At 34.0% G+C, this 21,882-nt stretch overlaps 1 protein-coding gene across 8 annotated transcripts in view; it reads right to left on the minus strand.

The window, feature by feature from the left end:
• Positions 1 to 6: 6 nt before the first annotated feature.
• The window catches only part of LOC106870506 (ras-specific guanine nucleotide-releasing factor RalGPS1), a 208,003-nt gene continuing 186,127 nt past the window's right edge, over positions 7 to 21,882 (minus strand). For 5 of the 8 annotated variants that reach the window (XM_052971621.1, XM_052971633.1, XM_052971627.1 and 2 more), the window contains 10 exons: positions 21,306 to 21,323; positions 17,872 to 17,965; positions 14,219 to 14,404; positions 9,791 to 9,966; positions 8,815 to 8,881; positions 7,685 to 7,778; positions 5,741 to 5,833; positions 4,786 to 4,891; positions 2,807 to 2,898; positions 7 to 628 (listed from right to left, as the gene is read on the minus strand). In XM_052971621.1, the coding sequence (XP_052827581.1) occupies positions 599 to 628; positions 2,807 to 2,898; positions 4,786 to 4,891; positions 5,741 to 5,833; positions 7,685 to 7,778; positions 8,815 to 8,881; positions 9,791 to 9,966; positions 14,219 to 14,404; positions 17,872 to 17,965; positions 21,306 to 21,323 (956 nt within the window). In that variant the 3' untranslated portion in view covers positions 7 to 598. The remainder of the gene's footprint in view (positions 629 to 2,806; positions 2,899 to 4,785; positions 4,892 to 5,740; positions 5,834 to 7,684; positions 7,779 to 8,814; positions 8,882 to 9,790; positions 9,967 to 14,218; positions 14,405 to 17,871; positions 17,966 to 21,305; positions 21,324 to 21,882) is intronic. The other 3 variants (XM_052971611.1, XM_052971609.1, XM_052971618.1) reach the window with 3 other exon arrangements.

Consider the following 21,882-nt stretch of genomic DNA (forward strand, 5'->3'; position numbering starts at 1 on the left):
ATGGGAGGGAGGGAGGGCCTCTGTCCTTCAGGAGTGCAATCATCCAGGTATATCTATCCTTTCCTGCTCACCTGTCTCACCTTTCCAACACGTTTGTTTTGCTTTGATTAATTTTCTTTATTTTATGCATGTTTGACTTTCTTTTCTTCGGTATAATACATTTTTTTTTGTCTGTCCATTGTTGCCTGAAATTTTTAAGTTACATAACAGAGATTTGAAGACTGACAGAGAGGTAAGGCAGGTAGCAAGGTCAAGTACTGTATTAGTGGTCACAATGCATATCATGCAGTCTGCTTCAGTTTATTTACGAATACATCCACTCAATCACGTCACACCTATACACATTAGTCACACATACTTACAACTAACAACCATACACTCATATATACCACAAACATCATTGGTGCACTTACAAACATAAAGCATCAACAACCACAGGCACACAGCATCGATACACTTATTAACACATACAGTAGCAGCAGCATGATTAAGATCGTTGTCAAGATATCAGTTTATCCTGCAGGAACATAAGTAAGGACTTCCACAAAGTTACCAAATGGTCTCTGCTACTCACACCAGAAGGAATGTCATTTCTTCTTCAATCAAATGACATAAGGTTAACTGGCGTCTGGAAGAAATACAAAGTTGTTTTTTCAGAAAGTAGTTTCAATATACAAGTAGAAATTGTTATACAAATACATTTTACAGAATAAAGACTAAATGGAAAAGTGTTAAACTTGCTTACATTTAACAGAAAATAAAGCATGTATATCCACTCAATATCTAACCCTTTCGTATTCAAATCACTCCAACAAATGTAATATTTATTTTCATAATTTCGAATTAATTATGCATTATGTTGTAGTTTAAAGATTTCAATGATGAGATGGTTTAGCTTTAGAATGACATTGTAGGGTTAGTGTGAGAGGTTGAACTTGGCCACTTTCAATATAAAACAGGTTAAATATTTTGGCCAGACATGGCTGGTTTAAATGCTAAAGGGTTAAACAGTGCATTGATGGTTACAAACCCAAAACAGGTTATCACATTTGAATATTACCATAATTACAAATAAGAAACCTCATAGCTATACATCAAGGTATGAGTAAACTTTATTCCAAATTTCAAAAGATTAGATTCATTGCAGTCAACAGAATATTTATCTATTCATTTTGAATGAATCATTTCAATAGAAACACAGGCAATGATAATTGAAAAAAAGTTAACCATTTCACAATGCATTATGATATAATTAAAACAGAGTTGATTACTTTTGAAATATATTTTTACTTATATCTTTGAGAATACTGAACTTAGGTTCCAAGTAATGTTTATAAGTTAATGCTGTAAACACTCCAGATTTATATGACTAAAGTATTGAGATGTATTCATAACTGTTCTTCAAGCGCACTTCAAAATTTTGAATAGACACTGTAGAGTTATGTCATCCTCAGTCTTATCAAGGTATTTGATTATCAATTCTTTAGTGGAGATAAATTCACATGTCAATCACTAAACGAGTTGCTTGACCTGTTAGAAATAGCAGCCAAATTTCTTAATCATTCTCTAACATTTTAAAAAGGGAAGAATTCAATGGACAATGTGGTCCCTTTTATACAAAAGATAATGTCAAGGCTGGAATGCTCTGATCAGAGCTACTCAAGAACTAAACAACAATAATTGCAGCATTTTTAAGAGCAAAGTAGAAAATAAATTTTAACCTTTTTAGATGGGAAAGGAGACCTATCCACTTAAAATCTCATTGCTCTTAACTGTAGAAAGCAGTTTTACACACCAATCTATCTTTTGTTGAGGAATGTCATGTTTGAAACTATTTTCAGTTGAGAGATGTCAAGTCCACTGAGGCAACATGACTACCAGTTCTATTTCCAGAAGATATTAACTGGAATAACCAGGAAACTCAATTCCCAGTGAAGGGATTAATTATGCAATATTATTTCCATTATGCAATTATAATGGCCTCTGCTTGCAAAACTAGCTGATTTCATGCCACCTCCATTCAAACACACCCAACTCAATCCTCTTTTTATTACTCATGTTGTGTCCAATCTTTCCTTTAGCCCCAAGTTAATCACTATGCTTAGTCTTCTCTCTTCAGAATACTCTCTCCTAGCTCAGGTCTTTCCTGCAGCTGTCAACTTACTTTAAGCTGAATGTTAACAGAACCTATATTACAAGCCTTAGAAGGCCTGTGAATGTCATAGTCATTGCATCTTTTCAGACAAATCACACAGAAAAATATTTCAAAACAGACTTTAGATGAAATATAACCACTAATTATTTCTTAGAAAAGTAACAGTGTTTGTAATTTTTCAATAATTATAATTTAGAAGATAAAAGTTCATAAGATTGACTTGAAAAACACATCTAAAGTCAGTATATTTTTCATGAAGCTTCTTGTTAAATAACAAAGAGGAACCACTTTTTGTAACAATGCCATCTATATCTTCTATGAAACTTCTATGTCATGTTTCTATTACACTAGAAATAGCAGCTAAATTTTCCTCAAACCAATTGTTGTCTCAAAAGATGAAGAATACACTACACAATGTGGTCGGGTAAATAAGATGATATGGAAGAAATTCCTTGGACCATAGTTCTTCACATTTAAACAAACTTAAGGGTCAGCCATGAATACAAAAATTTGATATTCAATAGATACAAATATACTTTCATGTTACTTAATATTATAAGATATAATAAAGAGAACAGAATAAATATAACAGATATTTAACAAAGTCACTCAATAAAATCTCAAGTTTTTCTTAGACATATATTCACTTACCCTTGGCTGAGAATGTTTGATAGCTTCTTCAAGATGTTGACACCAGACCAATGCCTCAGCTTGCGATCCACTTCGTAATTTGTAAACATTTCCTGTCCAAGTAAACCCATATTACCATTTATAATAAAATTACAATTAAACAATTTCTCTTCTTTTTTTTTTTATTTTATTTTATTTCATTCTGTATCAAAAGTTTAACATTCAAACATTTGATATTTAAAATAGATTGTTCAATATAATTTGCCAGCAGGAGATAAATTTTTTTTTTTTTTTTTTAATATGAGTTCCAATATTTGAATTGCAATTATGATGGGGCAATGCCTCTTATTACATCAATCACAGTACTTATTTTGTCTATTTCAGAAGGATGAAAGGCAAAGTCACCTGGAGAAGATTTGAATCAAAACAAAAAGAGCTATATTCAAATTACTATAAAGTATTTTGTGGTATTTAGTTTACCAATTCTGCTATCCACCTACTAATGTGTAGAGAAGAGAGATCATGATGAAGACAAGAGAGTTGATAGCAGAATCTTGGGGGATAGCAATCTGTTCAGTAATGAACACAAATCCATCCTGACTACTTTTAATACTCCTCAACATCTCATAAATTATTTAATCAAGCCAAACTTTGTTTTCTACAAACTGTATATGGAACTCCCTTGAACAACCCATGTTCTTTGCCAAACAGCACTTCTCTTAGAGTTATTTCACTCAAAATACATAATATATTCTTCATGATTCTATAATCTATTTTAGTCATCATTGTTAAAATCATTCAAGAACAGCATCGTCAAAGCTTTTTGTGCTATCTCAGTATATGTCAAAGAGTACTATTCTTTATTTTTGTTTTTTTTGTTTTTATGCTTTTTTGAACATTGAACAGTTTTAATTGCCAGGTCAATAAAATAATAGATGCTACTACAAACTAAAACTACAATGTAACCCAGGTTAACTTTGTTTTGTAGTAGATATTAACTCTTAAACAGCAGATATCATCAGCTGATGTTTCATTAGAAAACAGTGGACATCAATTGATGTTTCAACAATTTTACATGGATACAGCTCTCAGCAATTGACATGCAAGCATCTACTTCATGTAAGCGGCCTTATTGATGGGAGAAATCAAATTGCAAATAGAAGATTTATATAATAATCTTTTTCTGACTTTCCTTCACCATCAGATGAGGTAGGTGATGATGTTGCTCTCGATAGCACAGAAGAAAGTGATACTTCAACTAGCTCTGGACAGAAAAAGTGCACTTATTTCTCTCTATTTGTAAATTTTTTCAATAACAATCAGGAATCTCAAATGAATTTATGTTCATACTGGACGTAAAAGAAAGTGAATACTTTACAGCATTTTTCAATAATGAGATATACATTTATGATCTTGCCTATACCTTGAACATTGAAAACATTCAAAATAAAGCTTCACATAGCAAAAATCAGGTAAATACAAAGTTTGATGAAATGTATAATTTTTTTATGCCCCTTTGTCCTTATTTTCATATTTTCATGCTTTTTGCACCTATTTAAAGTGAAAATAAATATAAAAATTACCTGCAAGTAAAAAAAAAAAGGGGGGGGTTGTTTTTTACCTGTTGGACACGCATTCATGCAGCCCTTTCCTGCCATTTAAGCACTAAACCCTTTTCATACCAACCCACCTGTAACTGCTCCTGGTTCTAATTTTTTTAATCTTTGTTTTAAAGGGCTTTAAATTAAAATGTTCCATCAAAATAGCATATTAATTTCAAAAATCAGTTCAGTTATTTTTCTAAATTAAGTTATTTTCGTAAATTCTTTGTTATTCTCACAATTAAGTGAAACAAAGCAGTGTATTTTAACAGAAGTATTAAAACTGGAAATTGGATGTAAAGTTGCATGATTTTACATTCTTTTTTTTTTATGTGTGAATAATGTTTGTATGGCAAATCATGTAAGCAAAGAGTGAACATTTGAAATCAAGAAAATTACCTTTAGTGGGATTTGACAGTTTGAATGAATCTGGCTGGAAAGGATTACATCCCATGACAACCATCCACCCGATTATCGAAACCATTTTGCTTGGACAAGATTTGAACTGGAATAAAAATAGGATTTTCCTTTTCATTTATTTGAAACTCTTTTGCAAGCATTCTCATATTTTGATTATGTAATGAGATTATTTTTGATAACTTTATGGTTTTAAGTAGTCGTAGTGGTACTACATTTTACAATATACGAAACCAAGTACAACTTATCAGTGTGGTATCAATTTTAATGTGTAGTCAGTTTTAGTAATCTGAGTTTATTGTAAGTGACAACATATTTTGGTAATACAATTGAATGTAATATAATTGTACAATTATATAAATATGATTTAGGAAGAATGTGAATGCATTAAAAATTAGCTCAGAGAATACTATAGAGTGCTGCCCCATTCTTTTTACAAAACACAGTAATTCTCAATGGCCCAATTCTTTTAGCAGTAAATATATCCCATCTATAAATATATCTCACTACTGTAAACAACTGACAGGTATTTATAAAGATTTCAGCACTGAGCAACTAAAATCAAACTGATTCTCTGTTAATGACATGAAAACTGGGGTTGGATAAGTCACAGAAGATTGAAACATTTTTTTTTAACCTACAAGTAAAAGCAAGAATGATGTAGTAAATAAGAGTAAACAGTTATCTACCTTGGTCAGAGATTGTCTTCACAGCTACCCTGATTTATATTTACTTGTGTACAAGTCAAACTATTTTATACTTGATTTTAACTGTAAAAAAAACTGGGGTGCGATTTATACACAGGATAAAGCTAAAACTATAAAGGGTAAAAATTTTGTTACCAAGATTAAAGGCCAAATAAGGGGTGTGACTTTTACAAAAATACAGCATATCAAAATAAAAAAAGTCCAAAACTAAATTTGATAAAATAACTTACAGAAGCTCGTTCACTTCCTCGTAAAGATTTTGCTGGATAATAAATTAACGAGGAACCCCACAAGGCAACCCAGTACCGTGTCCATGATGACACCTACAACAAAGTTTAAAAAATGTTTAAATTTAACAAATTGTAACATAAAATTAGTTTTTTATTGAGTAATTTGAATTAATACTCAATTTGTTATAGTTAACGTTGTATGAATAACAATCACTTTATATAACTGGAGAAGGGGAAAGTGATCTATAAAATAATAAAAAAGCGATATATAAAAAAAAAAAGAATATAATACTTAATGAAGAAGAAGGAATGTCAGTAAAGTTTAACTGCAACAACGAAATCTTTAGAAAATATATACTATAACAACATCTAAAGAGACTCCCTAAATTGAATCATGAGGTATAGCCTTACAACAATAATTATTGTGATGTGCAACTTACTGAAATAACAAAGACAATGGCATAATAAAGTTGTCACTACTAATATACAACTAATTTCATTAATATAGTTTTAAAGAACGTAGTTTCACTGCTATTTTACTAGAACTACTTTAGACAGAGCTAATGAGGGAGCTAACTGACTATTCTTTTAAGGTCAATGAAATAATAACCAGTCAAATATTGCAAGGTTCAGCTAATCAAACTTTCCTGGAAAGTTTGTCCTCTTATGCAAATTCTAGTAATTATTTTTAAATATATACGAATAAATTTAAAACACGAAACATCACACCATTTATTTTTATTCATACTTATTTTTCTAAAGACTCAACTTGTGTGGAATTCGCCCATCTACATTGAGGAAAACATAACGTGGAGTACAAAGGGAGGTAACTCCTAAGAAAATGAAATTTGTTGAGCTAACTTAGAACAAAGATTTCTGCACCAAACAAACATGTACTACTCCAAAATTCAACATTCTAATCAATGAATGCAAATATTTGACGAAGATTTTTGGAGTTATCTTGTTCCTCTAAACATCTAAATTTAACTATCTCAAAAGTGTTTGCTTCCTTAAATTTTATACAATATTTATATGAACATATACAGTTGCTGCAAACACCAATAGTTCCAGAACTAGCTCGTTTACATTAGAATTATTAAAGCTACATCAATTCTTCTCCAGATATATATATTTTTTTTATTTTTTCCAAAAACTTCTTAACAAGCTATTAAATAAGTAGCTATTTTCCAACACAGCATTACAAAATATTTCTAAATACATTTAATGCCAAAGTGAAACAAACTCCAAGTCAATAACCAAAACTATGTACATACAACATTAAATCTCTGAACGAGGTATTAACAGTAACTGCACGACAAGGTGCAAGTATACTTCACCTTATGTACATACAATTTCCATTAAAACATAGCAGGGAAAATAACAAAAATAACCCAAAACATGAGAAATTAGTTGCATTCAATAGTTTTATACCCAATATGATTCCTTATTCTTCATTTGTTTCAGTCATTTAACTGCAGCCATGTTGGAGCACCACCTTTTAGTCGAACAAATCGACCCCCAGGACATTCTTTGTAAGCCTAGTACATATTCTATCAGTGTCTTTTGCCAAACCGCTAAGTTACGGGAACGTAAACACATTAACATCAGTTATCAAGCAATGGTAGGGGGACAAACACAGACACACAAACATGTACATATATATATATATATATATATATATATATATATATATATATATATATATATATATATATGGCTTCTTTCAGTTTCCGTCTACCAAATCCATTCACAAGGCTTTGGTTGGCACCAGGCAATAGTAGAAGACACTTGCCCAAGGTGCCACGCAGTGGGACTGAACCCGGAACCATGTGGTTGGCAAACAAGTTACTCCCCATACAGCCACTACTGTGCTTATGGTCATTCTTTTTGCACACAAACTCAACACTTTAGCAATGAGTCTTATAACAAATGAACACAACTTACAGTAGGTTTCTTTCCCTCTTTGAGCAACGTTTTACGTCGTAAGCACCCTTCATATGTGAAATTTGTTTCATGAGTGTCTTCAGAGCCACGGGTTCTGAAAATTATGAAAACATTTTAAAATTTAATAAAAAAACAAAAATAAAATACAATCTGCAAATTTAATAACTAGAGTAGTGGTTCTTTTTTTTTTTTTGCTTTGTAGTCCTCCCCGCCAAGTTGTTGCTATGCCTAGCACTCACCTAAGTGGCAAGTGAGGTATCAGGACTAAACTAACATAACATAACATGAATGATTATATATTTTACACTAAAAATGGATTGAGTAAGCTTTTTAACAGTGAAGTGAAAAAAGAAATTGAAGAAATAATTGTAAATTTACTTTATACATTGTAAGTTAATGACTTCCCTGTGTGTGATGAGATCTCATTTTATTTAAATAGCCATTACTAGTTTTATCATGTATAATATAATTACTACTATAGGTAAAATTTAGCATGTTGATTATGTTACCCCACTGCCCCTTAAAGCTTAAAGCCCTCTTCAGCATGCCCAGTGATCTCCTTGGGGGTGGTACTGCCCACATTGAGAGCCTCTGAACTAGAGGGTAATAAGTACACCCAAACATCACTTACAAGCAGGTATGACTTGGTAACAAAAACCAGGTTTCCATAACTTGTTTTTGGTACCTAAGAAGTCACAAACGTATATAGATACAATCTTGGCCCCTCAGCCTTAACTGATCAGAACACCCAGAATGTGACAAGAGGAAAGAGAAAGGCTGCACCTACACACTGGTTGGTACTCAATACAGCTGAGTAGACTGGAGCAATGTAGAATGAAGTACCTTGCTCAAGGACACAATGTACAGCCAAGTCAAGGAATTAAACCTACAACCTTATAATTGTAAGCTAAATACCTTAACCACTAGAGAATAACTGTTGCTGCAATAATTAATTACATGGTTGGGCGTGTTACATTTCAGTTATAAAATCATTCAAACAAAAGAAGGAAAACATTGTTGCCAAAACTTTACATTAAAATAACTAGAACTGTAGAAAGATGGTAGCAGAGTCTTTATTACAAACAGATTGCTGGTTATGAAGCAAAAATGTAATGGTTGTCAATATTTACCTTTCCATAGCTGGCCATAAAGAATCTGGCTCAAGATTACATGTGAATGTGATATCACGATCAAAAGCTATAAGAACAAAGGAGTATATATTAAGAAAAAAAGTTTTTCTGAAAATTTGGCACAATAAATTTGTTATATACTAACAGCAAATGAAAAACATTCCAGCAATTTTTGTATCTATGTGTATGTGCGGGTGTGTACATGCACGCTTGTGTAAAATAACAATTAAACAACAGGTTATATTTTGGTAAAATGCTATATTGTTAGTCAGACACTTTGACTAGATTTAAACAAAAATTGTTATCTTTTGACAAGGAACTAAGCCTCTCATTGCAGTGGAGGGATAGAATTGATTGAAATCAAGGCTAGTATATTATTCATATTTCATTAACCCTAAAAAGATGAAAGGTGAAGTTGACTGCAGGATATAGAGAAATAAAACTAAATACTTTAGTTCCAACAATTCAATGCTTGATTTAATTAGGCATCGAGAGAAATACTATTAGTCAAAATTATAACAAAAGAAATTTGAAGTAAGAAATATTTATATGGGAAGCCAAATACTGCTAAAAGCTTATATCCTAACCAAGTAAAACTGTTAGAAAATGTTTCTTTTAATGATTTTGAAATTCTCTTCAACCATTTTAAAATTATGTGAATGCAGATGTACATTATAAATTCACGTGCAAGGGTGTATATGCCTGCAGGGTAGTTGTAACTGTTGATATGTGGAGAGGTAAGTGCATAACAAATGTGTAGGAAATCAATGCAAGTGTTTGAGACTACCATATTTGCATTCAAATACATATGCACATACAATGCAGTATGCTACACAGTGATGTGTGTGTGTGTGTGTGATAAAATACATAAATCTTAGGAAAACTTAACGGTGATTTTGGAGGAAAATGTATGTGTACATGTTGTGGCCATTTGCAACTAAATTCAAATTTAGAAAATATTTAAAAAATAACTTACCTGTCAATTTCCCCGACATGGAACCTTCATTCGAGGCACATGGTGACTCTTCTAAAACACTGTCATCCAGCAGATGTCGAATGCCTTGCACATATGGTGCAGTCGTGCGTGACGGTAGACTGAAGGCTTTCTCATGAGGGTGAGTACAGCTCATGAAGCTGTAACACAAATAGGAGCTATGAGGAAAGCAAGGAAAGTGGGGGGTAGTTATGAGAGCAACAGGGGTAAAAATTGGCACCAGAGCTGTTTTGCACTGGATACTGACTTCATAGACTTACCTGTGACCAATACAAGCAGGTGGAATCAACATTGACACCATATCAGAAAAACCCACCATATCAGTCGTTGATAGTTACAATAATGACAACATTTTAATACAAATAGAGTCAACATATCAAGTGGAAGAGAGAGTCACTATAGTACACTACTAGTCCATATAGAGTGAATCGCCTTAACAACAATCATCATTATATCCATGCTGGCATAGGTTGGACAGACCATCACTATCTAAGTCTGTTATTATTCAGAGTTACTGCCCTTATAAAAATAAATGAAAAGAGTAGGCCTAAATGGTACAGTCACTAGCGTAGCTAGGAGGCGGTATGGGTGACACTTTTGGGTCTGTTGTAGGCAATGTGCTTTTTGTGGTGGCCAGGGGCGGCAAACGTAATGGCCGCCTCATGCGGCACACACTTCAGCTACACTAGTGGGTACAGTCAATTTTTGGCATGGTATCTATAGTCACGTAACACCAACCACTTTACAGAATGTATTAGAAGAATTTTAAAAAAGGCAACAACACTAGAGAGGTTGTCATGCACTTAGCAAATCTAAAGAGTCCAGTGTATTCTACATTATTGTGACTATCTGTGAAAGATTGTTGAATTAAGCATTCGTAGCTTTCATAAGCACATGAAACATGTGTCTAATTGAATAGCTGTCAACTATAATATAAACTAACAGCTGCTGGCACCCAATTTCACTTACAAAGAGTTGATTGACGAGAGACTATGGTAAAAGGCCCTTACCCTACATGTGACAAGGTTATTAAACCAGAGACCTCATGATGGCAAAGTAATCATATTGTATACACACACACACACACTGTGAAAGAAAGTCTTGTTAATGAATCTGGATCATCCCATACAAAGTGAACTTAATACTAAATTGATATATGTAGACAGGGAGAACCACCATATCTGTGCTTGCAGGTAAAAGATACTGCATTCTTCCCTCTTTTGTCACAATGCTGCAATCCTTTTCTTCTGAAGTAGAGTAGCTAGTCAATGAAATTTATTTCAGTGTTTCACAGGAACTTATTTCATTTATCTGCTCCTTCCAGAAGTATGAAATAATTCTTTCAATTATAGGCGCACAGCCTGAAATTTTGTGGTAAGAAGTTATATTATATTGACTCCAGGGTGTAACGTGTACTTTAACACTCCACCCCACCCCATCCCACCCCATCATCTTGCCCAGACGAAAAGCAAAGCTGACCCCTTCAAGATATGAGCTCAGAATGCAAAGATGCTCCAATAATTCTATCAGATAGGAAGATAGATAGATCTAATTGTAAATGTAAAAATATTTTTTAAATGTTTCTAAGAAATAGTGTTTTAAACAGAAATCACAATGTCACATGTTCAAACTCTCGATTGCTAATTACAAGGCAATAGTAGCATCCAGAAGGCCAATAATGAAAGGTATTCCAACCATGACCATCCATCTTTTTTTATCTTTTCAGGCAATGTGTCTAGGTCTACATTAATCCAAAACCCTTCTCTCTCTCTCTCTCTCTCTCTCTCTCCTCACATCTAAGAAGTGCGGTAGGGTGTGTGATTTGAGTGAGATTTATTTTGTTACTATTTCTGGCATGAAGGCTCTTTCATTGCATAAAAAGATTACTAGATATCTGACCATAGTTATGCATATAAATAGTACCAATCAATATAACTGCATGTATTAATGTAACTCATTACAGGACAAACTATTTAAGTAACTTAGTGTATTGGAGAATGAAAGTCTATGATTTATGTGTGAATGCACAAGTGTACACTGGATATAGACTGGCATAAATTCATCATAGTCAGATATGTTGAAAGAAATGAGTTTTGTTAGTAAAGTCCAGCAAATGAGAGTTTTACACTTCTGACCCTCAGTTACCTGATTACTGAAAACCTGAAACTGGTAGTTGTGACTAGAGAAGTTTTGACATCATCAATATCATCATTTAACATCTGCTTTCCAAGCTGTTATGGGTTAGACAGCTTGACTGGAACTGGTAAGCTAGAGAGCTGCACTAGGTTCCAATCTGAATTTGGCTTGGTTTCTACAGACGGATGCCCTTCCTAATGCCAACCACTCAGAGTGTAGAGTGTGTGTGTTTGTTGAAGAACACCACTTCTTTAATGCTACTGACATGATAAAATGATAGTAACAGTGCACAAAGTGAGTAGTGCAAGAAGGATATCCAGTCATAAAGTTAAAAGCATGACATACGCAAAGAAGGCTGCTGTTTTTCTTTGTTGCTAAGTATGCCAGGTGATGAGGTAGCAGAACAAGAAATGAAATGGTGTGAAACCAATACAAATCATGCCAAAGGTGGTGCTCCAGCATGGTTGCAGTCAAAAGAGTAAAAGAGTATACAAAACAAAAAAAAAAAACAGATGTATGATGATGTTAATGTTGTGTACAAGACCTATTTTGTCACAAACGGAACAGTTCAATAAGGTCTCTGCGATGCTGAAAACTAATCAAAGAATAGTAATCAATTAAACCAATGAATTAGCCATTATCTGAGGCGTGTCACTGAATGTGGCAGATGGCCAATGAAACTGACTGCTGGATTACCAAAAGAAATGTCAAGGATTTGTTTCTAATCACTGATGGCTATGCCATGCCCATAATCAATACACTTAACTATCACTCATTCATTCCAACTGCTAGAAAAGAGGTACCTGTAGCATGTACAAACTATTGCTATTCATGGGGAACAGTGCATGACTAACATATGTTTTGTTATCTAGCAAAGCCAAGATCTTATATGAGCCAGTAGAAAATAATGGCAATCAATCCCAATGTACTCTTCAATAAATATTTTAATGGAACATCTGAAATGCGGGAGGGAGTTGAATCAAAAATTCATTTACAACTTAAATGTGGTTTTTTGATGTACATCAACTACTGCTCGTTTCAATAATTAAAAGTATTACTTTTTATACTATAGAGATGCCCATCTCAAAAATAAATATTGGGAAATATTAAAACTGATTTGAGCACAAAAGCATGAATTTCAGTTTATGATATCCAAATGGGAATCTTCAGAGAACTTGTTTGTTCATATTCATTATATTACAAATCATTATGTCCTCATTTTATGTCCACTTTTCTATATTGGCATAGGTTGGAGAGGTCACTACAGTCCAAGTCAGTCCTTATTCAGAGATCCTGATTTCCTAAGGAAAGGGATCAGAAACAAAAGAGGAAAGGCAAAAGACAATAAAAAAAAAGAGATTTAGAGTAGACCATGTGATGTTGAGAGAGAAGAGGAAGAAGAACAGAGAAAAGATAGATTGAGAGAGACACATTGTAACGCAAACTAAACAGAAAGTGAAAAACAAACATATGCAACTAATAGACAAGGAAGCATTATTAAATACTGTTCTATTTTTGTCAGTTACTTATGTTTTTATAGTATGACATAGCTGAAATTTTATTTTAATAATAGTAATTGGTAAAACAATTATGTAATATTGGTTTCAAATTTTGGCATGAGGCCAGCAATTTCGTGGGAGGGGGTTAAGTCAATTACATTGATCCCAATGTACTCTGAAAGTACGAAAAGCAAAGCTGACCCTGGCGGAATTTGAACTCAGAACATAAAGACAAATGAAATGCCGCAAAGCATTTTATCCAACATGCTAACGATTCTGCCAGTTCACCAGCTTTAAAGCAAGAGAAAGGAGTGTTGGATTGCATCATTATCAAAAGCATGTGGTGTTCCCTTGAATTTAATTTTGTAATATAAAAGTGAAAACGTGATGGTACCTGTGCCCAGCGTCGCCTTCCTGGCACATGTAAAGACATTCGAGCGAGATCGTTGCCAGTGCCGCTGGACTGGCTCCTGTGCAGGTTGCACGTAAAATACACCATTTTGAGCATGGCTGTTGCCAGTACCGCCTGACTGGCCTTCATGCCAGTGGCACGTAAAAGCACCCACTACACTCTCGGAGTGGTTGGCATTAGGAAGGGCATCCAGCTGTAGAAACTCTGCCAGATCAGATTGGAGACTGGTGTAGCCATCTGGTTCACCAGTCCTCAGTCAAATCGTCCAACCCATGCTAGCATGAAAAGCGGATGTTAAACGATGATGATGATGAATATAAAACAAAACCAATATCAAAATCTTATTTATTGGAAATGACTTACTTTGCTCCTAAACTTTTACATTTCCGATGTCCGGGATTGAATTTTATTTGAGGAGCAGAACCTGGACTTAAGATGTTCGTACACCTTGGCTCTGTAGCTGGGGAGGAGGGTAGCGCAGAAACATCTTCACGAGAAGAGGATAAAGGTGACTGGCCTTGACTAGGTGGTTCTAACTTGAGAGATAATCTGAAAAGAAAACATTTTAAAGCTTCATTAAAATGCATGCATAAAGAAGACAACAAAAAAAAACTAAGAAATCAGCAATAATCATGAAAATGTTAGAACGCATTTAATTTGTTTAGATTGTATTTTAAACTGAACTTAAAACAAAAAACAATCAAAACAAATATGTAGCTCTTAATCAATAAGAGGTGATGGTGGTAGAATCAGCAGAGGAGGAGAATGAGGAGGAGGACTATGATGATTATGATGAACAGGAGTGATGGCGATGATGAACAGGCGTGATGGTGATGAACAGGCGTGATGCCGATGAACAGGAGTGATGGACGATGAACAGACGTGATGGGCGATGAACACGTGTGACGGCTATGAACACGCGTGATGGCGATGAACACGTGTGATGGTGATGATGATGAACAGGAGTGATGGTGATGATGATGATGATGAAGAACAGGAGTGATGATGATGATGATGATGATGAAGAACAGGAGTGATGATGATGATGAACAGGAGTGATGCTGATGATGATGAATAGGAGTGATGGTGATGATGATGATGATGAACAGGAGTGATGGTGATGATGATGATGATGATGAACAGGAGTGGTGATGGTGATGATGATGAACAGGAGTGGTGATGGTGATGATGATGAACAGGAGTGGTGATGGTGATGATGATGAACAGGAGTGATGGTGGTGATGATGATGAACAGGAGTGATGGTGGTGATGGTGATGAACAGGAGTGATGGTGGTGATGGTGATGATGAACAGGAGTGATGTTGATGATGAACAGGAGTGATGCTGATGATGATGAACAGGAGTGATGGTGATGAACAGGAGTGATGGTGATGAACAGGAGTGATGCTGATGAACAGGAGTGATGGTGATGAACAGGAGTGATGGTGATGATGAACAAAAGTGGTGGTGATGTTTGACTAAGTGAACCTTCACAGAATGTAATCATGATTAAGATCATCCAATCTTTTTCAGACAATTTATTTCAAACTATATTATTCAATATGTCCCTTTTTAACCAACACAATATGCTGTGATTTAAGAGGAATTTTGGCTTCTATTTCTAGCAGGTCAAGCTACCACATTATCTCATGACTCACTGAAGTTCTACAAGATGGTGTTCATCATTCAGTTTTAATGAATTTCAGCAAGTGAAAAATAATAATTCACAGGTGGTATTCCCCTAGCAAGATGAATAGAACCTAAGTGGACTCTGTAATTGAGAATTAAGTATCTAGGCTGTAATCACAACCAATGTAAGTGATGCAAGCATGACTATGTGGTAAGAATTATGCTTACCAAGCACATGGTTTTGAGTTCAGTCCTACTGTGAGGCACACCTTGGACGAATGCTTTCTACTATAGCCTAGGGCTAACCAAAGCCTTGTGAGTGGATTCAGTAGACAGAAACTGAAAGAAATCCATTGCATGCATGTGCGTGTGTGGGCACATGTGCATGCATGCTTTACTCTTTCTTTGCCCTGGCTTAACATAATAGTTGTAAACAAAAACAAGTGCTACCATCATGCAAGCAGTGTCCATTTCCAATCTTCCATGGAAACATGTCCAGCCATGGGGAAATAATACCTTACTTGAAAACAGGTGAGGATTAGCAACAGGATGGACATCCTGCCATAGAAAGTACACCTCATCAAATTCTGTTTAACCCATATGTGCACGGAAATTTAGACATTAAAACAATGAGGATGCTGAGAGAGTATAAATACCTAATCACTACAATCTTAATGATTTCAGTCAGCCATACTCTCTGATGAATGACTACATAATCATCATCATTGTCGTCGTTTAACGTCCGCTTTCCATGCTAGCATGGGTTGGACGGTTTGACTGAGGACTGGCAAGCCAGAAGGCTGCACCAGGCTCCAATCTGATCTGGCAGAGTTTCTACAGCTGGATGCCCTTCCTAACGCCAACCACTCCAAGAGTATAGTAGGTGCTTTTATGTGCCACCAGCACGAGGGCCGAGAAAATAGATCTTTGGGATTGAGCGGACAAACCTATGATGAAAGGCATTCTAGTTACAACCAACCAGCCTTTCATTCAGACATTCGCATTTTTTTCATCTTATTGTAGTTGGGTGTGATTTGAGGGAAATTTAGCTACTATTTCTTGCAATCTAAGAGTACCCATTTAGACTCTTTCATTAGGCTTTTTCTGAAAGTATTCTTTTTCCCTGATAAATCCCTTCAAAAAAACAACTCTTTCTCTTCTCCTTATTTGACTCTAAAGACAATATCATATACATTCTCTCTGATGGCTGAAATAGATGCACCACATTTTACATCATTTTATACCACATTTCCAACTTAGAACACCACCAAAACCTCAATAACAACCACAAAACATACATCAGAATATATGATGTCATTTTGGTAATGACTCACTTGAAACAAGTTTTACTTTCTATTATTATAATTTTATTCACAGCCAATAATTAAAAAACAGTAAAGATGATGCTCCAGTATGGTCTTAGTTGTGATGGTTGAAATGGACTGAAGTGTGCTCAAGTTTATCCCAGTCTTAGAATTATCTCTAAACATGGCTAGGTGCAGGTATGGCTTTGTGGTTAAGAAGCTTGTTTTGCAACCATGTGGTTTTGGGTTCAGTCCCACTGCATGGTACCTTGTTCAAGCATCTTCAGCTATAGCCCCACATCAACAAATGCCTTGTGAGTGAATTTGGTAGAAAGAAACTGCGTAAAAGTCCTTTGTGTACTTCATAACTTAGCAGTTTGGCAAAAGAAACCAACAGAATAAGTACCAAACTTAATAAGTACCAGGGTCAATTTGTTTGACTAAAAGCTTTCAAGGCAGTGCTCCAGCATGGTCATAGTTCAATGACTGAAGCAAGATAAAAATAGAGAGGATGCAGAATTATCACAGGAGTTTTCTCCATGAAAATAAAAGTAAAGCCCCTGTCAACTGTAGGATGTGATGCTTAGAGCATTGATTTGTACCTCTTCTGTTATTAACTGTGAAGTGGACTGAGACAGGGAGATTTATATATCATTACTACTTGGGCATGGCCCATTGCTAGCATTGCACTATGAATAGTTGGCTATTTAGTCAATAAACCTGCATTATATCAACTCAAGTCAGGTGTAACCCTCACTCGAACACTAATCAATGCCACCATTATTAAATAAGAAATTTAAATGACTCCCAGTCTCAGAGAACAAGCTTTCATTTCAAAGCAAGGTCTTCCAGGCTACCAATGAATGACATAACTGATATCATAGTTTGTCAATTCTTGAGACTATTCTTATTAATTGCCTTTATAGTTATTATAAGGTCAGGAAAATGCCTCTGGAGCAGCCCTGTTTAGAGTGGATTTGTGGAGAGGGAAAGAACAGAGGAGAGAACGAAAGAGAGAAAGAATAATTACAACATGCAATTGTGTGAAATAAAAGAAATAGAAACTATCATGGTTACACTTACTTATAGTTATCATCTTCAACAAACTTCTGTAATTCTTCAATATAGCGAACAGACTTGAGATAATTTTGTACATGTTCTAAAACCTGAAGCTGATCTACAAAAGAAGTTCATTACAGTCAGTCAAATGAGGTAGAAAGTAGATGGTATTTAGAAAACAGCTGTAAAATTGTTTCAATTTTAAAGACCTTTTAATTACAAATTGGTCATTTATATAACAATAAAAATTGAATATCATGTGAATGTAATGAATTACATATAATAAAGCTGGTTGATCACAAGAAGAGAAAATAAAATAAACAGCCTCCCTAAAACTTTGATAACTTTAAAAAATATTGTGTAATCTTTCAGTGAAATGAGTAGTGTCACAATGAAACGGATGCTAATAACTACTAACATTATGAACAGCAAATACTGGTGTTCGTTCTTTATTCATAAGAAAAATCAATACCTCCCCACACCTCTACAAACCATTGATTTATAGAACAATGTTAGTAGCAAATTGTAAAATGGAGCATAAAACAAGATGTCTGCAATTTCAAGGGATATATATTTAAACAGCTCTTTAAAAGTTACAGCAGCAGTTTTTGGAGTGGAAGGAGTAAGAAAATTTTACGTGAAACTTAAAGCTATGCCAAACACAAAAGTAAAAAGGAACATTTATCTATAATTTAATAACTAAATCAGAACAATTTGTAACACAGCTGCTGTGAAATCAACAAAAATAGACACAAAACCAGAGCAATTAAAAGAGAAACCAGTCGTCTAATGGCTCAAATGCAAGCAATATCTATTTCCATTACAAAGAAGACTTTTGTACTATCAGACAAAAAGAAATAGAACACAATATTTGAATGATTTTCTTTTTTTTTTTTTAATGATTTCCCTATTGAACCAAGATGAATATATGCTGTATGAGTGGATGCTGACCTCACATTAAAGACTTAAGATATTTCTTCAGAATACCAAATGCACTTGTTTGCACTAAGTGAACAGATGAATAGATTCAAAAATCTACCTGCATTCATTAATCTTAAATACAAAAATCTCTGTTAGAAACCCTTCCAAGAACTAACTACTATAAACATCAATCAAGTCAGTCAACCACTGATCTCACCTCAAACAGAGTGATCACAATATATATGTGTCTATCTGCTGCTATCCAACCACACATCAATTCATAGGGGAGTGGGGTGGGCATATGTTCTCTCTTCTCCCTCTTCATCTCTCTAACTCTTGAATGTTGTAATCTCTAGTTAGTTCTTTAGTATCTTTGCTCCTGTCAATTAACCCACTTTCAACCATAGTAAGGAACTATGAAACTTCATCAGAAGTGAAAAACCAAATAGAAAGACGGGCAGACAGTGGAGACATTTACTGATCAATTTCATGCATGGCGAGATCTGATTTATGACTGAACATTTAGGGAATAATTATTATGAAAACTTGTCAAACGCATGCTAACTAGAAAAGGAAAAAGCTAGAAATCAATGAGGAAGGATCAATGCTGTAAGAGTAGTTTTAAAAATCAACAAATTCAATAGTGAACCAAAGAACAGATTGAAACTGCCACTCTTGGGAATATAGCGTATTATCTAAGGGCTTAGACTTACTTATAGGCATATTTGTAAAGGTATAAACCAACCTTTGTTACAGGAACAAGTATCTAAAAGCATTACCTGAGTTATAAAATGAAAATTTTTATACGCTCTTACTGGTATTATTTTAAAAGCATTTTCATATGATAATACATATAGTTTATACCAGCTTTGATGATCAAGGTAAACATCAACACCATATGCCAGACATACCAAATTATTTTCACAGTAGAGCTATGAATTAAGGAAAAATTTCTCTAAAATGCTCTCCGATATAAATCTGTTATGTAAATTTGACTTTTTCTTTTAATGGGTTAACTGTAAGAACTTTACTGCGATGGTTTATGTTGCAATTAATAGTTTAGTAAGTCCAAATAGGACAGAAGACAATAATAATACAACAGACTGTCAGAATAAGAATAAAATTTGATGCAAGCTAAATAAGAACAATTAGATATATAGATATAGCATAATGTCAAACATCTGAAAAGTCAACATTAATACATGCCAAAGTAACAGTCATATTATATCATATACACACACACACACATATATTATATATATATGTATATATATATATATATATGATAAGAAACTTTATGCATAAATTTCTATAGAAAATGTAGTTGCAGGTTACCAAATGAAAGATATATGACTAGCTGATCCTTTAGCTTTTAACAGTGGAAGTCAAATATGGCTATCACACCATAGAAAGACAACTGGAAGTTTACAAAATTAAAATATTACCAGAATATTATTTTAATAATAATGGTTTCAAATTTTGGTACAAGGCCCTGTGATTTTATGGGAAAGTGGTAGTTGATTACATCGACCCCAGTGCTCAATTGGTACTTATTTTATCAATCCCGAAAGGATGTAAAGCAAAACTTAACCTCAGCAGGATTTGAACTCAGAACATGAGCCTAAAGAAGAGCCACAAAATATTTTGTCCAAACACTAATGAATCTGCCAATGCATCACCCTTATTTTAATAACAATCTTAATACAAACTACAATTATATTGTCCAATTAATAGCCAAAATTTTTATTTAATCTTTAATTTCTTCTACACAATTTAAAAAGTGGTTACTAATATGAAACTGTTTTTCCAAAAATTTGGCACTAAGCAAGATAAAAATTCCTAATGAGTTTACCAAATGTCATACATACTATAAATGATATAAAGTGAACAAACAACACAAACACAAGTCAGGGAAGAGGGATTTCAAACTAAGGGGTTAAAAATACTCAAAAGAAGAGAGAAGTCATGTATGCAACAAGAATTACTAGCAAATAAAGGGCAGCAGTAACAACCAGTAAGTAAAACTAGATTCCTGAGCTAATGTTTCTGAAAACTTCACATGGCATCACAACATGGTTGGTTCTATAATTTAACAGACTAGTTTGATTCCAGCCAGAGTACAGACGTAATAATAGACATTAACTTCAAATGATTTAAAGTCTTAAACTGATATTTTTAGAAACTGGAACAAATAAAAGAAAAGTGTGGAGGAGGGAAGGAGGGAAGGAGGAATGAAGAATGAGGGGTGAGAGGGAATGAGAGGGAGAATGAAGACTAAAAAGTAATAAAAATAGTCTGGGGTAATATACAGGTGGGACATTGCATATAAAAAAACATGGAGTTAGTTGATGGTAGTCAGGTTAGACAATGGGATAAGATGTAGAAATCAAATATGAACATGCTACAGTTTAAATAGCAAAATTCTCCAAGAGATATAGATACTATCAATGAAATATTGATGGAACATAACAGATGGGAATATTATATTAGTTGATTTTCCTACAACATGCAGAGTAATGGAAATGATAACAACTTACTTGGAGAAAATCCAAATACTAGATGAAATAAATGAAAGAAGTAACTGTGTATAGAAATGAATACTATCGCACAAAATGAAGTGGCTAACACTTATATAAAAAGTTTAACAACACAGGGAACAGCTTTTCACTTATACTGGTGTGGGTGAGAATATGTCTTTGTAATAATTTCTTCAAATATCTAAAGAAACCAGCATCTGTGAATACATACCTTCACAAAATCAAATTGTAAATTCACATACAAACATTTTATTTATTTATATATATATATATATTCCGTTATATATTTATTGGCTAAACTGGCAATATGACCATCCCCAAGTACAACATATATATATATATATATATATATATATAATTGAGATTCAGTTGAATTAGATACTTAAGTTAAAGCACCAAGTCAGCTCGAAGTAAGGTGAATAAAATCAAAATAGGCAACAGGATATCAAGAAGTGATGCAGCACGGCCGTTTCAAGTGGCTCCATTTAATTGAACAATGCAATCAATACATCAACTTAAATGCAGTACCATCTTCAGCTGCAACACTACTTGATATCCTGTCACTTAGGTTATTTAT

This window comes from Octopus bimaculoides, chromosome 1 (genome assembly GCF_001194135.2).
Source record: "Octopus bimaculoides isolate UCB-OBI-ISO-001 chromosome 1, ASM119413v2, whole genome shotgun sequence".
NCBI lineage: Eukaryota > Metazoa > Mollusca > Cephalopoda > Octopoda > Octopodidae > Octopus > Octopus bimaculoides.